This window comes from Sebastes fasciatus, chromosome 16 (assembly GCF_043250625.1).
Source record: "Sebastes fasciatus isolate fSebFas1 chromosome 16, fSebFas1.pri, whole genome shotgun sequence".
In the NCBI taxonomy this organism is placed as follows: Eukaryota; Metazoa; Chordata; class Actinopteri; order Perciformes; family Sebastidae; genus Sebastes; species Sebastes fasciatus.
Genome location: NC_133810.1, coordinates 13,862,537 through 13,882,446, shown reverse-complemented (window position 1 = coordinate 13,882,446; position 19,910 = coordinate 13,862,537). Strand labels below are relative to the sequence as shown.

At 40.8% G+C, this 19,910-nt stretch overlaps 1 protein-coding gene across 9 annotated transcripts; it reads left to right on the top strand.

Annotated features, from left to right (window-relative positions):
- Positions 1-386: 386 nt before the first annotated feature.
- On the top strand, positions 387-19,469 carry tcerg1b (transcription elongation regulator 1b (CA150)). 9 transcript variants are annotated; one of them, XM_074612226.1, is made up of 22 exons: positions 387-541; positions 3,011-3,248; positions 3,737-3,790; positions 4,112-4,264; positions 5,659-5,938; positions 6,047-6,286; positions 9,482-9,541; positions 10,517-10,717; positions 11,376-11,482; positions 12,404-12,492; positions 12,577-12,737; positions 13,455-13,536; positions 13,696-13,831; positions 13,997-14,086; positions 14,212-14,330; positions 14,449-14,599; positions 14,775-14,939; positions 15,837-16,019; positions 16,423-16,602; positions 16,820-16,903; positions 17,790-17,890; positions 18,714-19,469. In XM_074612226.1, the coding sequence occupies exons 1-22, from the start codon at positions 495-497 to the stop codon at positions 18,913-18,915; spliced, it is 3,123 nt and encodes a 1,040-aa protein (XP_074468327.1). In that variant the 5' UTR covers positions 387-494; the 3' UTR covers positions 18,916-19,469. The 9 variants fall into 9 exon arrangements, with proteins under 9 accessions (XP_074468327.1, XP_074468326.1, XP_074468330.1 ...); XM_074612225.1 differs by having other exon boundaries at positions 16,423-16,617; XM_074612229.1 differs by lacking the exon at positions 3,737-3,790.
- The last annotated feature ends 441 nt before the right edge of the window (positions 19,470-19,910 follow it).

The window sequence follows — 19,910 nt, the reverse complement described above, 5'->3', positions numbered from 1 at the left end:
GTCCAAGATGGTTGCAGATAGTGCATGTTAAAGTTCTTAAAATCCTCATAGTTCTCATATGGTTATACAGGATATCCAACAACAATGCAGTAGTTTTTCCCACTGTGGTAGACTATTACTACTTTTAAGTAGATGCCTTCAGTTTTTCCAACCAATAGTGGGCACCCAAAATACCCACAGCATACAAAATACCCACCACCAGCACAGTAAACAGAGAGAGAAGTGGTAAGAGCTAATGGAGTATGCAAAAAGTGGTAGTGATTAGAGTCCAACTTAATATCAACAACACCCTGCATACACTCACTGACTGACTGACTGAACAAAAGACATCATGAAAAACCAGACCCAATGAACACTTGGCCACACCTCCTTGAGAAAACCATTATCCAATCAGAGCTCACTGCGCTATGATTGACATCCAAGCTCAGCGAATAGGAGAAGCGGAAACCACTTAGGGGGCGTTACCAGGAAGAGAGCTGTTACACTTTCCTGTAATGGCGGACCAGACAGAGAGCGAGACTATCGGGTTCAGCGACAACAGGTCAGATAATAGCAAAATAAAGTGCTTTCATGGAATATGAGCTCAGTGTACTATTAAGCAGATTGTGTACGAAGCTGGTTAGCGTTGTTTGTGGTCATTACGTTGTGATAAAACAGTGGTTTTGCTTGTGAATGTAGCCATGCTAGCTAACTAGCTGCTAGGTAACTAGCCTGTGTTGCCTAGCTGCTCGTCTGTGCACGCGGTAAACACACAGCAGACAGATGATCAAACACAGACAGATGTTTTCCTCTTTCACTTGGCTGCCTTCCGCACCAGGCCCCGAGTTTGTGTGTTCAGACACAAGCTTGTGTTTTAAAGTGTGCGGTTTTGTGCTCAAATGTTAATGTGAGACAGCCAGTTAGCTAAGCTACGCTACGTTCATTAGTAAGCAGCAGGAGCACACAACTCATCCATTCAGTGTTGTGAATGGACTGGCTTTCTGTTAGACTAGGTACTAATACACGAGATTATCTGAGTGTTTTATTTAATTTAGGAATCAAAGTATGCAACGTTACTCTTACACGGTCCAACAGGATATCACCCTAAAGAACATGTGTTACACCCAAATGCTCCCTAGCTACAACATCATCCACGTCAGTGTGATTGCATCTTCAAGAGCTGTAGCTGAGCAGCAGGAACGTATCATTACAAAACCTTTAAGTTATTTACTTAGTTTTTTGTAATAACCTGCTAAACTAGCCTAGTTTGCATTGCATCTTCCTCCCTAGCAAACATCTACCCTCAATACAATGTGTTTGGATTGATACAGCAAGTAACAAATAATGTTATTTTGCATGACCAATGCAATATATTGATGTTGTTAATATTCTGACATTGTGAGATTTTTTTTTTTAATATTGTGAAGCACAATTTTGGTGCCTTAAACACTGCACTGCACCATACTCATTTTTAACAGTCGCTTCTGCACTATATTTACTTTGTTAATAGTCGTGTATCACAGCTGTTACCCTGCACTATATTCACTTTTAACAGTTTTCTTCATCTCCTTGTATTTTTATATCTGGTATATTTTTTTGGTACTTTGTACTTTGCACTACTAACTTTTTTACTGCCTTTTTACTAACATGTTTTGAACTATGGAACTGTGATGCTGGAAACTTGAATTTCCCTCAGTATCAATAAAGTTATTATCTATCTATCTATCTATCTATAGAGTAACGTTAAGTACTATGGCAGCTGAAATATGTGACTTCATATTATCATGCACTCATGTTATTATCAACAATTTGATAATTTGAAATGTGCTATAGAGCTGTCCTAAATACCATGTTTTGGGCTTCGCAGCTTCGGTGAGAAATAATCAAAGGGTTTCTAAGCTTTGGGACAGTGCTGCTGACGCACTACTGTACACACATTCACCTCTACACATAACAAACAGCAATATCCGTCTGAGAATAACTAATAATGATTAATGTTGAATATGAATACTGTTGCAGGATTATTCCTTATTTCGTGGGCTATTTGGGGATTTATACATTATCAGTCAAAGGTCAATACAAATATATATATATATATATATATATATATACAAAGCATTCAAATACTGATTTGTAGGTCAATATAAATATATATATATATATAAAAAACAAAAAACGAAGCATTCAAATACTGATTTGGAGGTCGATCACCATAGCAATGGTTGAAGCTTCAAAGCATTCAAGTCAGCCCTTATTTGCCACACCTAAGCAGATATTGTGATTTTCAGGAAAACATGCGATGGTGAGCGTCATACAGTATGTCCTTTTTTTTAATTAAATTAGATTCAATTTCATTGTGATTGCCCAGAGTACAGGTACTGAGACAACGAAATGCAGTTTAGCATCGAACCAGAAGTGCAAAAAAGCCGTAAAGTGCAGAGTAATGCACAGAGTATATAAAGAATAAAATATAAAATAAAATAGGATGTGGAATAAACTGTAAGGAGTATGAATATACTGGATAGCTTATATACAGTATGAGCATAGTAGGCAGTCCAGTTTAAGTAAAGTTTTATAAAATATGTAGTGCAGGTGTACATACAAGTAATGCTAATAGTAAGAGATTATATACAGAATAAACAGCTGGTGGTATGATATGAATACAGTGAATACACTATAGGTCCGATATGTATCGTATAGAGGTGTGGTAAGGAAATTTGACCCTGAATACATAATTTTTGTCATGCTATGTTTTTTTTCTTATTTATTTGAGAAGATGGTCCTCTGAAATGTTTTAACAATCAGAAGTGGGCCTTACAGAAGGTTGAGAACCCCATGGTATAGGCAGTATAATATGAGTTATGTTGCCCAGTCTTACCTGTAGATAGCTACTTTCAAGTATTAGAATGAATCTGCAGTATTAGCATGTTAGTACTGATCAAAGTGCTCATGTCAGAGGGTTTTTGTTAATACTATTTAGTGAACTGCCATTGAATACGGGTTGTAACGTGATATTGTTTTGGTGTGCTAGAATGGTGCAGCAGGCAGTGCGGTTCCGTGGCCCTGCGCCTGCACCTGCGCCTGTGCCTGCCCAGACGCCAGTGTTACGAGGCCCACCACCACTCCTTAGGCCACCGCCACCTCCTTTTGGGATGATGAGGGGACCCCCGCCGCGGCCCCCATTTGCACGTCCACCCTTTGACCCTAACATGCCGCCCATCCCACCACCAGGAGGCATGCCACCACCCATTGGACCTCCCCATCTACAGGTGACTGTCTCCCATGCGTATACGACATGCATGTTTTTCTTCATGGAAGTCTAGCGCTGCACTATGTTAACTTTGCCTGCTGTCATCATGTTCTACACAGCATTTATAGAGACGGACAGACAAAGACTAAAATAAGTCTGTTGAAGAATGAGCCATATGTTATTGATAAGCATAATACAATTACATATATTGTAATAAACCATAATAGCCAAAATATTAGATACTCAGAAACAACATTTAAATGAGAAAGAGTCCATGCCCATGTACAGAAAGAGGTGAAACTGAAACCTAACTTTTATCAGGAAGCTATTCAGCATAACTCAGGTTTATTAGTGAAATGTATGCAACTACACTGCAGACTGGATTGTCTAATATGAATTGGCCCAATGTGGATCCAACACACGTTGAGTAGACCAGCATTATAGGTATATCTCCTGTATATTATTCTCCTGTACTTACCTGTTTACTCTGTCCTATATTGCAATCAGTGGTGCAGCAACAGCCATCTGGCAGGCAGAGTCTGCAAAGAAATTGACCACAAAGTAAGCTTTTGTCCTTTCTGGCACAATGACAGCAGTATTAGCTCTTAGAACAAGACAGAAGGAGGAATATGACTAAAACTGTTTAATAATCTATTTGACTTCTTCTTAATTGATTCTTAGATCCTGTGTGATTCTCTTGAATGATACAATGTTAATGCACGAACCTCCTAATTCAGAGGTTTCAAGTGCCGGCTGCTGGCTAAATAGTCGACTGCTTATCTAACTGGCCACCAGGGAGGACTCTTATTGGGCAATTGAAATTCGTAACCCTACTCCTTGAAGTCTGAAAATGTAATGCTGGGTCTCTATCTTTTGCTGCAGAGACCTCCGTTCCTTCCCCCTCCCATGGGGAACCTGCCGCCTCCTCCAGGGATGCTGTTTCCTCCTGGGATGCCCCCTGTTCCTGCATCTGGAGCCCCTGCACTCAACCCTGCAGAAGAGATCTGGGTAGAGAACAAAACGCCAGAGGGAAAGGTAACCTAGAAGTCATATGTAAGCACATCGTAGGGCCAATATTTTGTTTAACGCATTCATGGATTTTGTGATTTTTAGGTTGTAGCGGGCTCTGTTTTAAAGCTAGTGTAAAGATACTGACATCGTATGAAACTACAAAACCTAAGGATCCATTGGTACTAACCAGGTCATACTGGTTTGTCGCGAAGGAGGCTAAATAACGTTCCAAATTTTATCGAGGAAAAACTGTCATGGCCATTTTCTGGTATTAGACTTTAGATACACAGTTGATTTAATGGTGCTAGTCACTTGATTGCATTTAAACAGCTTTGTAGGAGGTAGTCTTTAAAACTATATATGTACACTGCTATACCACTGACCAAAAATGATTACAGTGGAAACCGCTTATAGTGATCACGTCTGTCCAGGTCGAATTGATCACTATAAGCGGATGAATCTTATAACCATTTTTTTTTTTTTTTCTTTATTTCTTATGCAGATTACCATCTAATTGACATTTGTATATTTATTACATGAATATAAAGTAATGAAACAGACAGCTTTGTTACTTACTGAACGTCAGGTAGGCTAGTGCTCGAAAATAAATTCCGCTCTCATCGACATTCTTCCTTTTTCCCTTTGTGTATTCTTGTCTCATCTGTCCCCACTGGTCCTCAAGCCACATGACACCGTGTCAGCCTCCACAGGCAGTTTCTTAAGCACAATGTTCTCTTTTTAAACCAGCATATGAAAACTTTAAAATTGTCATCTCCCAGGCTCGCTGCCAATTCTTCTGCCTTTTCCATCACCAAGCTCAAGGGGGCATTATGTGACGGCGGCTTCAACCACAAGTGCTTTCCCCGTGCACATTTTTTCTGTCTCCATCACTAGCAGCCATGGTTGTTTCTTGTTGTTTGAGTAGACCACACAAGGTATCCTGATGAACACCAAGGTTTGCTGCTGCATCTCGTTGGTTTGTTTTTGACGTTTGTCATAAGCTTCGAGGAGAATACGTTTTTCCATTAAGAAAAAATTACTTTCTTTTTCCCGTCATTATTTCAATATGCACGCAGCACCAGCCTCAGGTAGCCAGCCAAAAGCAGACAAGTTCACGTGATGCAAAGTATCATGGGGGAAAGTAAAAAAAAAAAAAAAGAATTATAATTTTTTTTCCCATATGTTGTCATTTATGAAAATACACATATACACATATCATCTAATTAATATCTTTTAACATTAAACTGGAAATTGGTCATTCTGAAATAAGTCATTTTGCTTGATTATGCTTAATAAATTGAAGTATAAAAAACAAAATTGGTTTTCTATAGGGGTAGATAATGACTATAAATTTGTTGCCAAGCTTTATATTATAGTTACTGTTTGTAGTGTTTTCATGTCTATTATCCCTTCCACAGGCATATTACTACAACGCCAGGACCAGAGAGTCATCGTGGAGTAAACCGGATGGGGTGAAAATTATCCAGCAGTCTGAACTCAACCCTCTTCTCGTAGCGGGGTCTGCAGGGCCGGGTCCAAGTGTGGGGGTGACTGCAGCTGCCAGCTCAAGCAGTGTCAACACCACGGCCAGCACAGCAGCCTCAGCCTCCCCTACTCAGGCCCTGTCCACAACCCCCTCCCGCACACTCTCCTCCAGTCCAGACTCCACCATTGTCTCCCCCTCTGTAACCATTTCAGGTAAGTACACAGTCTTATATCAACCATACATACATGCACACACACACAAACACACACACACAAAAGCAAAAATAAAAACCTTCTTTTTTGTCTTTTTGTTCTCAAAAGCCACTCTTGTAGCAGACATATCCCCTGTTGCCACGGTGTCTTCAACTGTTGTGTCTCCAGTCACTGTGGTAACTGTTTCCACGGTGCCGTCACCTGTTACAGCGGTGCAGTCGATGTCACTGCTGCCTGCAGGCCTGTCTCACAATGTGGGACAGCCCAACGCAGCCATGCCTGCCTTCCCCCCTGTCATGGTGCCTCCTTTCAGGGTGCCTTTGCCGGGAATGCACATCCCTCTGCCAGGTAAGAGCTGCAAACTAAGAGTAAGGTACTAACAGGCCACAATATCTAGCTGCTATCACTATGCTAGAAACAGGAACCGCTGTATAAATATATTGGAATCCAGTAAAATAGTCCTACAAAAAAAAGCTGCAATAAGCTTTATTGCAGACTTATTGTTCGTTCTCCGGCAGGCAGAATTTTGGTTTTAGTCTGACATGTTGAAAGTAGAGATGTCCTGAGCTGGTGGGGGCAATCTGGGCCCAGAGTGAGGGGCCGTTCACATACCGTGTTTTTTGCGCACTTAAATCCATTGTTGTAAATGTAGGCGAGGAGCAGGCGCTCTCAAATGCGGGAGCGAATGCGTCGCAGGAAAACGCGAAGCGCAACACAAAGCGCCTATTTTTCAGGGTGTGCCGGCTGCGCCCCTAGATAAAAATAGTTCAACTTTTGGAACGCTGCAGCGAGCACCGCATGTCATGTGATGAGGAACAACCAATCACAGCCAGCAGATATCTTTTCTTTCTTCCACAAATATCAGTCTACACTAAATATATGAAGGAGAATCATTTTAGTGCAGAGCTACCAAGAGCTTTACATCTGTCCCACGGATTATTTTACTTACTTCCCCCTTTCTGTCCAAGAACGTCCCAACATCCGGTTGAAAGGTGAGCCAGACTGACACAGACAAATTGATACTGTTAGGGATTTACGGGGTTGGAAATCCGTTTATCTTTGTTTAGTTTAGTCAGTGAGGCTTCCTGCTAAATTGCCGCAACTTCATCATCATCGTCATCGCAGCATGCAGGTTGTGGTTGCTTAGTAACGGCAGATGCGGCAGGAGCGCATCCTCCCAAGCACCTTGGATAAAAGAATGAGTGGCACAGCTGGCATTTTTCACGCGTTTTTAGACACTGCAAGTTAACAGCCCTTGATATGGCTTCTCTCTCGCTGATCGTGTCATCCTGTTGCACTTTCATTCATGTCAGATCAATAATTTAAGTTGATCATTTTAAGGGTTTTGAACTAGGCCCTTAGGTGTTTGGATTAAGTAGCTCTTGAATAATACGGTGGGCAAAATTTTGTAGGCTACACCTGTTATTTCATTGTGCCAGATACATATTTAATCAATGCATAGACCCACCTCCTGCTGCCAGGTAAACATAAGTAGCGGATCGGACTCTATATCGTCAGATACTTAATATTAAAAGACTTAAACCAGGGCAAGTGTAATCTAGTAGAAAGTATAATGTTGCTTGTAAAATAACCAGTTAAGATTATTCAATTACTCTGATGCTAATATGCTACTTAGTTTAGGTTTGTGACTGATAATCAGCTACAGACTCTGTGGAAACTGACTCAGCATTATTGGTGAATTTTTGATTACAACAAAAAATGTTGTGGACTCCAACTGTAGTTGTTATTGGAACACCACAGGAGGATTATAGGGATACTCATATACATGTAAATTGCACAAGTGTCTTTTTAAAGACTTCCCACTAGATATCTTCTGGTCATGGATAACTCTGTTAGTTCAGTCAGCTCAGATCTGTCTGTTTGCATTTTGTTTAAGGGCGTTTTCACATTAGGTACGATTGATCCGTTCCGTGCCCGAGTATGATTGCCCCCCCTCTCTGCTCAGCTTTCACATTAGTAAATTTGTTCCGTACCCGAGTACACTTGCGTCATCACCCACGTGTATTTGTTTAGGTTGAGATCAGCTGTTCTAGCAGCGGGGCATCGTAAAACACTTCATTCAAACTTGACAGAAACTAAATAAAACTCACCGATACTGTCGTCGTTACTCTTTCCAACAATAACCAACTCTGGTTTGGCCAAAATAAACTTTTATTTCACCAAGTTTGATTTGAAAGTAGGACGACTCTGCACGTTGTCTCCCCTCCCCACCCCGTCTCTCTCTTTCTCTGCCCGCTGAGCCATTGAGCTGCTCTCATTCTTCGCAGACATCATCTAAAATCACAAGTGTACTCAGATCCGTGCCCGGGTCCCTAATGTGAAAGCACCCCGAAGAGTCGCACAACAACGAGTCTTGAGTGCAGTGGCTTGAATTTAAATTTCAGCTAATGTAAATGCTCCTGTGTGTTTGCTTTCAAGGTTTTTTTCTGTTGCTTTTCTCTTCTTCTCTGTTATGTGTCTTCTTTGATTCCTTCTTTTTTTTTCTCTGTCCGTTATTTTGGCATAATTTGATCGAAGAAGCACATTCTTGTTAATTCCCCCAGTTTATTGTGTTCTTTATGGACGAAGTGTCTGGCAAAATCAGAACTACAGTAAGAGGGGCCTAGTTTTAGATTGGGGCTGATTGTTATTCAGCTTACAAATATCAGACTGAGAGCTCCCTGATTGACTCCCTGATTTGATTTGTGGTGTTCCAACATTATGCATTCACTATTTTACATGTGCTTTTTTACAGTATTCTTTTTATCATAATAGAGAGGTGAAGTACCGCCCCTTCCGGTGTACCACCATGGGACATTATTTGGGAAAAAATATGAATGGTAGTCAACAGGGAGAGACAAATAATTTTTTTTATCCTTTTTGAATTGCGCCATGAATCACACTTATGATGTTTGTCTGTTTAAAAAGAAATTGCTGTTTATTTGTAAAACTGTTGAATAATAAGACTGTGAAAATACATAATTACAAAGACTACACACCCAAAAGTCGCGTAAGTGACGTCTCTCTCGCTGAAGATACGATGCCTGTGTGTTTCGTACTGGGATGTACTCACAAAACTAAATGATACTACGACAAACTGCGACTTTCTTGACTTGCAAAATTCTGTTTTAAATTGACAAACATAATATGTGTGATTCATGCTGCAATTCAAACGGGATCAAAACATTTTTTGTCTCTCGCCGTTCACTACTGTACATATTTTTTCCGAAATAAGGTTCCATGGGGTCCACCGGAAGGGGCGGGACTTTGCCTCCATATTGTTAATGTAGCAATAGCCTCCAAATAAATCTTATAAACCTAATGTACACTGTGCTTATCCCTAACATCTCTAAGTACATTACAGGCTCATAAACATCAACAGAGGCTGAGTAACTGTTGTAACATAACAGTAATCCAAAATTTGGGCTTGTGTTTTGTCTGAGTGGGGCCACACACACAAACAAACTCTTACACACGATGGTAGCTCATGTCTAGTGTCCTGCTGTGTTCAACCAGATGCTTGCTTGTCCGTTGTTCTTGCAGGTGTAGCAATGATGCAGATAGTAGGTGCACCCTGTGTAAAGGCAGGCCCCGGCCCCAACGGTAAACATCCAGCCGCTCGCATCTCAGATCTACAGTAGATGGCATGGTAGTGAATGGTGTCTACATGAGTCATATAGTATATATGGGAACCCTCAAACAGTGGCATGGAGATGAATGCTGTGAACATGATCCATCCGGTGTACAGTAGAAATTTAGACAGAAGCAGAACACACAGCTTGATTATTTAAACTCATTTGTGATTATACTTCCAGATTTAACATGTAACATGCCACATACAACATTTTATCAACAGCATATTTTTTAAGCACTTTGTTTGCGTGTCCTCTGGAACTGTTAGATACAGTGTAAGACTAATTGTTTTGCTTTGGTAAATGAAAGGACACTTGAATAATCAGCATCTAAATTGTTAGATTGGGCCGAGCCGTTGATTGTTAGGATCAGTCATTTTGAGGTGTGTGTTTGGAGACCGAGGCCATCTTTGCTAGTTCCCATAACGCTAGCTGCTTTTGCCTAGTAGAGATTCATTAGAATAGCAGTTAGAGCTACATGTTGTGGTCATGTGTGTTGTCTTCTTTTGTGGCATGGTTGTGTGTGTGTGTGTGTGGTCACTGTTTTTTGTGTATGTGGCCTGTTTATTGTCAATCAGTTATGTTTCTTGAAGACATATTTAGACTTGAACAGTTTCTTCCACAAATGATAACAATCTTTTTTTATTCACTCATTCAGCTAATAATCTACTCTAGATGAGCAGGCAAATGCTTAGAGGGACAGCCCTTTTTAAGTTGCAGTGAATCAGTTTTATTCTGCCTGTGGAGCTCTCTGTCTCACCTCTGAATTTGCTAATACATGTTATTGATAACAAGTGGGAAACCTGGGAACTGACATTTCACAAATGGATGTATAAACTAATGCTTTTACTAGATTATAATCCACTGCAACTACTGTTAGTGGCTCAGACAGAAAGATGAGTCTCAGCCAATAATGGTTGTCTCTTTCCTCTCTGACTAATGACAGGAATGCTTCCTGGCATGGGACCGCCTTTAGTTTCCATGATGCACCCACAGCTGACTCTCCAGGCAGCTCCTGCCTCCATGGCCGGATCATTGCAGCTCCCTGAGTGGTCAGAGTACAAAACAGCTGATGGGAAAAATTACTACTACAACAACCGAACACTGGAGTCCACCTGGGAGAAACCAATGGCCCTAGTGGAGAGAGGTAGGCATTGCTGACTAGTGCGAACACAACTGCCTGTGATGTAGTGAGATGGTCCTATTCTGACTTTTTGTAGCCAAACGATAGAAGTAGCCCCCGTTTAGGTACAAGCTCTTTTTGTTCTGACCGTTCGCACCAACTTCACTCTCACGTGTTATGATCAGAAAGTAAATCGTTGTCCAAATGACGTAAATATTGCCGTAACACAATTCGGCCGCTGGTTTTTCGACATTACAATAGAAACGATATAGAAAAATATAAACAGACATTTTTATAAGGTTTTAACGAGATATATATATATCATCATATCGCCCAGCTCTAGTTGGGTGGAACTTAAAATGCTTTGGTGGATGATGAGTGCTAGGCTTGGGCTGATTTCCAGTATCACCAATCTGAAAAGCTTTACCCACTTTGGTTTTCTGCTCATCAACAACACTGTCATTTTTCTGACAAGTTGCACAGCAAAACATACAAAAACCCTGATCCCACATTACCTGTCCTAAGATTTACCAGTGCCACTTGCAGCAGGTATGACTGATAAATTAGCAGGTTTACTTAACATGCAACCCCGACAGAATTGATGACAAGCTGCATTTGTTGCACCACTTTTAGTTACCTCACAGTTTGTGTGTGTGTGCCTTTTTCTCCTCGCTGTCTTTAGAAAAAGAAGCACAAAGGATAAAGGAGCGTCTGGCTCAGGAGGAAGCTGAGGCGATGGAGATGGAGGACGAGGAGAACAAAACAGAAAACACTAACAATGAGAAGGAGGTAAGTGAAGAGTCAAATTACCTCTGCCTCAAAGTTTTTTATTCAAAAGTGCATTTTTGCTATGACCATAATTGAGTACAGAATCAGAGAATAAAACGATAACATTATAATAATTCAGAATGCAAGAAATGCTATACACTGTACAACATAAACAATACTACATTCATATTCTACATATAGTGTAATGATATATAATGAAAAACACAAATTTTTGCAAATAAATCATGAAAATACTAAGAATATAGATACGATAACGTTCAATAGTTAATCAGTTGACCACCAAGAATATTTTTGCCCGGTTACACTTGTCGGCCTATAGATTAATTTCATCGAAGCTTCTTTTCGGCGCCTATATTAACCAGTTGGGCTGTCCAGACAACGCGCTCCGGCGGTGCTGAGCGTGTTGTGTGTCCAGCTGTCACTCTCGGAACGAATTAAAGAGTAGGCGAGAAAAGCAAACAAAAAAGTATTTAAAATGTTTCAATTCAGAATCAATGCGTCATCTGATCGGCTCTTCTGATCGGATTTTATAGAGACCACCAATCAAACGAGTGAACTACTGAATGTCGGCCGATAACGATCAATGGCCGATTGACAGGAGTACCTTTTAACGATGACCTGATCAAATGCGACAGTAAACTTCAGTAAAGCCAAAATAAAATAAAATAAAAGGCATTTACAACAAAAAACATTTCAGCACCTGAAATGCGTCGCCAAAGCTCATTGAGTCATGGATTGCCGGACTAAAATGAAAGCGCATCTTGTATTTCACGTCATTTCGTGTTTTTTCTTAAAATTACCCGGTTAGTTGCAGGTTAATGGGTGTGAGGCTATTTAAGGCAAAATGAATCAAATCTGACATCCCTAGTATGAATGTAATAGTGATGGAGATAACTGATTTTTCTCTGTTTCTTTTTCAAGGAGCCTAAAGAAGAAGAGATGACCGAGGAGGAAAAGGCAGCTCAGAAAGCCAGACCAATAGCCACCAACCCTATCCCTGGCACGCCATGGTACGCACACCACATCACGACCCACACCATCACTCCACTCCACTTTATTGCAATAAGCCTAATGTTGTTTTTTTTAAATATCAGGTGTGTGGTATGGACGGGTGATGATCGCGTGTTCTTCTACAATCCCACAACACGGCTGTCCATGTGGGACCGGCCCGAGGAGCTGGTTGGTCGAGCTGATGTCGACAAGCACATCCAGGAGCCTCCACACAAAAGAGGCCCGGAGGACAGCAAGAAAATAGGTGGGGGCAGCACACGTTCACATGCAGTCAGTGATAATGACATTCAACACAGTACTTTTGATTATTGTGACATATAGGCTAATTGCTTGGTTAGTAGTGCGCAACCAGACTCGGGGACAGCTTCATCCCGTAGGCCATAAGACTACTGAACTCTTGAGCTCATCACTTGTCATTTTACCTTTATATACTTTACATAATGTTTTACAAACTGTGACACCTCTGTGTACATATATTACTTCTCATCATGCATAGACATAGTACATCCTGTTTACATTCAGTTTTCCCATCTGAAATGCTGTCTTCAACAAAATTACACATACATTATTATTTTATATTTACTTATGTTTATATTCAAGCGCTATATTTTAACTGCACTATTTTATGCCTTACATTATCATTCTGCTTTTACTTGTGTGATTTCCCCTTTTATATATATATATATATATATATATATATATACATATTTTATGAGCATTGTTGAAGGAACCTGAGACCAAAGTTTTTCATTGCCAATGACTGCTTAGCCGGAATTGACAAATGACAAATAAAGAAACATGAACCCTGAACCCTTAATAATAGATGATTTGAAGCAATTACATATTCAGAGCCACACAACCAGTGGGCAGTTCTTATACTGAGCAAGAAAGTGCTGCTATCATCATCTTGTGCGCTGCAGTGTGTGTAGTATTTATTTTGTGTCTGTGTGTTCACTCACAGGTGTCAGTAAGGAGGAGCCAGAATTAGCCGTTGCTACTGAAGAGAATCAGGATGAGGAGCCAACCAAAGCCAAAAAGAGGAAGTATGTCATGCGGGTCTCCCTTAACTTAATGCCATCATGCTGCAGATGTTTAAGGAGTCACCTTTTTTCTTTTTCTTCTTCTTTTTTCTACGTCATCTCTCCATTCTCATTGATCATTCTCTCCACCTCTCCTCACCTTTGTGGTTTTCGCCCTCACAGGAAGGAGGAGGTGAAGGAGGCAGACTCTGAGAAGGAAGCAGCAATGGAGGCAGAGCTCAGAGCTGCCAGAGAACGAGCTATAGTGCCACTCGAGGCCCGGATGACCCAGTTCAGAGAAATGCTGCTGGAGAGAGGGGTAACACAAATTTGTGAAATTTTACAACAATGTTACGAGTTTTGTGTACCTTTTTTTGTTTTTATTTTTTATCTGCACTGGACATATACAAAAATGTCTAATCTTTTATTATATGCAAGTTTATATTGGACTGACTAAAGCCAGCATTGTCTATCTTGCATGTAGGTGTCTGCATTCTCGACTTGGGACAAAGAACTTCATAAGATTGTGTTTGACCCACGATATCTCCTCCTCAACCCAAAAGAGAGGAAACAGGTTCAGTTTCTCTCCCTTTTTCATGTGTTTTCCTCTCTCCCCTAACTGTTCTCACAGCACTGTGTCATGTACCAGCCATTTTTTTAAATCCTTCAGTAATATTTTTGTGATTTTGTCCACTAAAGGTGTTTGATCAGTATGTGAAGACACGAGCGGAGGAGGAGAGGAAGGAGAAGAAGAACAAGCTGATGCAGGCCAAAGACGAGTTCAGGAGGATGATGGAGGACGCAAAGTTCACACCAAGGTAAAGAAACGGGCCTTTTATTCTTTCTCGTTGTGGTGAAGAGATGTTTATAACTGTTCACTTTTTCAAAATTGAAACTGCATTGTTTTTCTTTCTTTTTTTTTTTTTATCTTTGCAGAACAACATTTAGTGAATTTGCAGTGAAACACGGCCGAGACCCACGATTTAAGACCATAGAGAAGATGAAGGACAGGGAGGCCATCTTCATGGAATTCATCACCGCTATAAGGAAGAGAGAGAAAGAGGACTCCAAGTCCAGAGGAGAGAAGGTATCACCCGCTCACATTCAAATATCAATCAATCATTCAAGTATCTCTCTACAATGAGACTGTGGCGTTTTTTAGGTGAGGTGAGGTCGATTGACCATGAGTCAAGACACCTGTAGGCTTTTACCATCTGCAGGGGAGATGAAGAGATTTCCAATTTTGATGTGTTGTCTCTCAGGTGAAGCAAGACTTCTATGACCTCCTTAGTGAGCAGCACATAGAGGGAGGCCAGCGGTGGAGCAAAGTGAAAGAGAGGCTGGAGACTGACCCACGATACAAGTCTGTGGAAAGCTCCGCACTCAGAGAAGAACTTTTCAAACAGTACATGGAAAAACAAGCCAAGGTATGAGCAGTTTTCTCTGTATGGAATATGATGGCTTCAATATGTATGTGCTAATGATATATGATCTGTGTGAGAGAAGCCGTGAACTTATTGTTCAGTGTTGAACTGAACATTGTTTTTTACTTTACACCCCTAAGTCACGTCACATGTAGGTTGGTTGACATCATAACATTGCTTTCTTCACAACTTTTGAATAATGTTTAATTGGTGAGCATGTTTGGTTCCATTGCTAAAGTTGATGTGTAATTTCTCATCATGTAAGAGATGATTTAGCCATAGACTGCATGTCTTTTAAATCAGACTTCCACAGAGGAACATATTAGTGTATGGCGTGATCTTTGTGTGTCATTCTAGCTAGATCATCACTGAAAATGTCCTGGAAAATTATCTCTAGAAAAGAGTAGGAACCCTGTATTATTAATGCCAGATATTCTTTTTGAATGGAAAGAATGTCTCCTACAGATGATGTTGTATGATGGGTTGTTTGTAGCCTTATTGTTGCAAGGCTAGCAAGTTTCTTCAAGTCCATTTATAGAGTGCCTGTCTGAGTCAGTCACCCCTAAATGTGTTCATGAATCCCAGTTCAACCTACAGGAGCTTCTGACGCCTTGTGTAATGTTTTTTTATTGCCATGGAGGCAATAAATTCCTGATGAGTAAAAACAGTCTAAGCGTCTCCCGATATCGAGAGTAGAAATGGACTGAATCATCTGTCAAATTGTTAAGAATTGCAATGATGAGGAGATCAAAAACACAGATACAGAAAAAGTCATTTCCATAATAATGTGTAATTGACTGGTAGTTGAGAATATACGTATATGCTTTCATGTATAGCTCTCATTGTTGACATCATATAACAAACAAAACTGACGCAGACCACGTGTGTCATCCTCCACAGAGTGTGGACATCGACAAGGAGCGAGAGTTGGAGCGGCAGGCTCGTATCGAGGCCAGTCTCAGAGAGAGGGAGCGAGAGGTGCAGAAGGCCCGATCAGAACAGACCAAAGAGATCGACCGAGAGAGGGAGCAGCACAAAAGGGAGGAGGCCATCCAGCATTTCAAAGCTCTCATGTCTGATATGGTGAGACGCTTTGCAGCTTTTTTATTTCCCCCATGAAACAAATTAATTAAGGCTGTCAAAGTTAACGCAATAAAAACGCATTAACACAAATTTGTTTTAACGCCACAAATTTTTTTAAACGCATTAACACAATCGATCTTTCGGAGGTTGTAGGTAAAAAATATATGATTAGTTTATGATTAATCCTGATTGACAGCCCTAAAATTAATCATATTTGAGTTTTCATTAAATCTTAATCTTTTCGCATCATCTTTTTCAGAAGATTTGGTAAGAAAAATTGATTGGATGGAGAGATGATAATATAGGATCCTTAAGAGCACCTCCTGAACATTTGAGAAATGCAAGTGTGTTGGCGGGAGCACAAGACTAACAAGTGTTTTTTTTTTTTTCACTCATTCCTCAGGTACGGTCTTCAGATGCAACGTGGTCAGACACTCGTCGTAACCTGCGGAAGGACCATCGCTGGGAGTCGGCGTCACTGCTAGAGCGAGAGGAGAAGGAGAAGCTGTTTAACGAACACGTAGAAGCACTGGCCAAGAAGAAGAAAGAACATTTCAGGCAGCTACTAGATGAGACCAGCATGGTGAGGAGTAAAAAGGTGCCAAAAGCAGGAACATGTACTACGCTATTCATTTTCTCTCTACTTGCTTTTTTCTTGTGTGTCAGCATGGCTAGAAGGAACGTAATACTCTGCAGCTTTTAATGTATTTCCATGTATGTGCTTATCAAATATTTTGATCAACTTTATTCCTGATTAATTTTATAAGCTTATTGACAGATTTTTTTTGTTTGTTTTATAGATCACTCTGACAACCACATGGAAGGAGGTGAAGAAGGTAATCAAAGAGGACCCTCGCTGTATCAAGTTCTCCTCCAGTGACAGAGTAAGACTTATGTTATTTTGCTTTTATGATAAAAGAATACAGTTACTTTCTGACAAAAAAAATACTTGAGTTTTGTGACTCTAGTGACGGGTTAAGACATAATGTAGTTACATTGCAAGAATCTCAAGCAAAATGATGAGAAATAAGGGTCTCTCATTGCCCTGAAGGACAGACCGCAGAACGTCATGATTGACCAATCAGAATCGAGTATTCAACAAAGTCGTGTGACATGTATTTTTGTGATAAATACATGTTGTAAGCTATTTTGTTGAGTAACCTCTTGACAAAATGCTCTGAGTGAATTTAAGTTCCCCCTGGTAAGCAGTGATGCAGTGTATATGTCTACGGCTTTTAATGTGGGGGCAACAAGTATATTTTCCCAAATTAATTAATTCAATAATAAGTACTTTGTGGCAGTTTGTGTTGTGATGTGCTGCTCTGCTTAAAACATTATTCTCACGATGCAACTCATGGATTTGTCTCAATGGTACTGGTCTCTCTCCTCTCGTCCGTTTTCCATTTTTTCCTTCAGCGCAATGCATGATGGTATATATAGTGCTCGGTTAGTGACCATCGTTGTACACTACTTTTCACGATGCATCGTGGGAAACTTTGAGTCCACTATCTAGGGTCTAATAATTCTTACTATACATTTGGACAGCACTACAACTCACTATATAGTTCACTATATGTGTGTGTCATCAGCCCAACGTCAGATGGCTTCTTTCATAAAATCCAAACCCCAGTTCTGAAATGATCAAAAAGGGTGGTTGATATTTTTTCATCCGTCTTAAAGGCGTTCTGGCTTGGGTTTAATTTGACTGTAACGTTTCAACCATTTTATCTGAGTTTTGGTGTCTGATGTGTTCATCTGTGTGTTTTGTAGAAGAGACAGCGGGAGTTTGAAGATTACATCAAAGACAAGTACATCACAGCCAAAGCTGACTTCAGAACACTGCTGAAGGAGACAAAGTTCATCACATACAGGTGTGTACACTCACTTTCACATACTAGATAAGCAAAACAAGTGTCTAATAGCAAATAAAAGTATTGTTTTCTTGCACTTGTAATCAATATACACTGCTATGAAAAGTCTGAAATCACCTGTTATATTTAGGGATTCACCGATAGCAAAATTCCGGACCGATACCAATGTTTCAAATAACTATTTTGTTTTTGCTGTTATTGATTCCCCTTTTTGTGCCAGGGAAACAATCTCATCATTATGAAAAAATAACTGAGCTGTTGATTGATTCAACATTTCATTACACGTCTTTGAATGAGCACAAATTCAATCATCCATATTTATGAAACACCCTTTAATATTTGAAATAACTGCTTCAAAAGCCTTTTCATTTGCTATACAACTACCTACTCAATGAGAGGAATGTTTCCGGCAGACCGTGTGTGTGTGGCGGCGGTGAGTTTGGGGTTGTTGGAGGCGTTATAGCTGTGAACGTAGGTGTAGCAGTGTTTGTACAGTTTATTTGTCGGTGTAAAAATGCTACAACTACTCCGCTCCGGTCAAGCGAGCTCTGAGAAACCTGAGCCAACTTCCTATATCCTGCAACTCCGGCTCCGCCTCTTAAGGTGGGCTGTTAAGGTGGACCAGCTTTTCTCCTTAAAGTGATGAGCCGTTCCTCTGAGCCGCTCATCTTTTTAATTAATTATAAACATTTCTTTTAACCGATAGCGTTATTCGGTTAAAATGCTTAATGTCGGTTAACGGTTAATTATTAACAGCCGTAGTTTCCACTGTATTACCATCCTGCTTCCGAGTGCCTTCGTCTCACATTCTCTCTTCCCTCAGATCAAGAAAGCTGATCCAGGAGTCAGAACAACATCTGAAGGATGTGGAAAAGATCCTCCAGAACGACAAGCGGTACCTCGTTCTGGAGTGTGTCCCTGAGGAGCGCAGGAAGCTCATCATGTTCTACATCGAAGACCTAGACCGCCGTGGCCCACCGCCTCCCCCCACTGCCTCCGAGCCCACCCGACGCTCTACCAAGTGACCAATCACATCATCTTCTCGGCCGGTGCCCTTCTCCTCCTTGCCCTCCCTTTGGCCAGAGCATGATTTCCCCCGAACTCCCCCTGAATCCAGCCCTTCAGGCTGGCCTCGCAGTGTTATTGCCGGGGCTCACATTGCTTAGAGATGTACCATAGAGATGAACGGTTAAGGTCTCTGTGTTAAGTCGCCTCTTAGCCCTGAAATAGCCCTGCAATTAAGCAGCAGGGAACAGAGGTTACCTGATTTCAAGGTGACCCTTGAGCCCTCACCTCTGACTGACCACATTAGAGGGATGAGGGATAGTGATAAGGCTGCTGCCTAAGCAGCCACAGAGGTGTAAGATAGTTGATGTAAATGAAGAAGAGAGTGTGTAAGAATGCGTGTGTGTGTGTGGTGCGTGCATGTGTCTGAGGCGTCCTTAAGCCTTACTGCTCCACTTTGCCAGTCATGTTTCAGCGGCTCAGTGTGAATGTTAGTTTCTGCTCAGTGGTTTACTCCGATGTTGCAGCAGTTTCTTTGTTGAATGAAATAAAGGCAACTTCCACTGTTTTTCAATATTTTGTCCTGTGGATTTTCTTTTCTAAATCAACACCTCACATATACACTAGGCTACGTTACACTCTTATGTAAATCCAATTTCAGTCCAAAATGGCGGCAGCTTTGCGGCTGGGCGCTGATGTTGCAATGGAACGAACAATTGACTTTCAATTCTTGACAATAGATGTTTGGCTGCGTTAAAGTTGCAGTGGGTAGAAATGGAGCGAATATGATTTAAAAAAATATATATATTTTTATAAAACGGTCACTATATCCTGACAGGTGCATGAAACGGGTAATCTGAAAAAAAATCATGTGCCTCTGTGTCCTCCGGTGCTCCAAACGGCATCTGCAAGATTTCACAGACCGGAGGAAAACAACCATTCAGAGCTGATCTGGAGTCTGCCATCCAGCTGCCGTCTAGGAGAGCCGGCTCTCAGTAACTCGTGAAGTCTGATC

Excerpts from the sequence above, each read along its gene's own strand:
- tcerg1b (XM_074612225.1), top strand. The coding sequence starts at position 495 with ATGGCGGACCAGACAGAGAGCGAGACTATCGGGTTCAGCGACAACAG. Across the intron at positions 14,331-14,448 it reads GACGCAAAGTTCACACCAAG|AACAACATTTAGTGAATTTG; the intron begins GTAAAGAAACGG and ends TTATCTTTGCAG. Across the intron at positions 16,020-16,422 it reads AAGCTCTCATGTCTGATATG|GTACGGTCTTCAGATGCAAC; the intron begins GTGAGACGCTTT and ends CTCATTCCTCAG.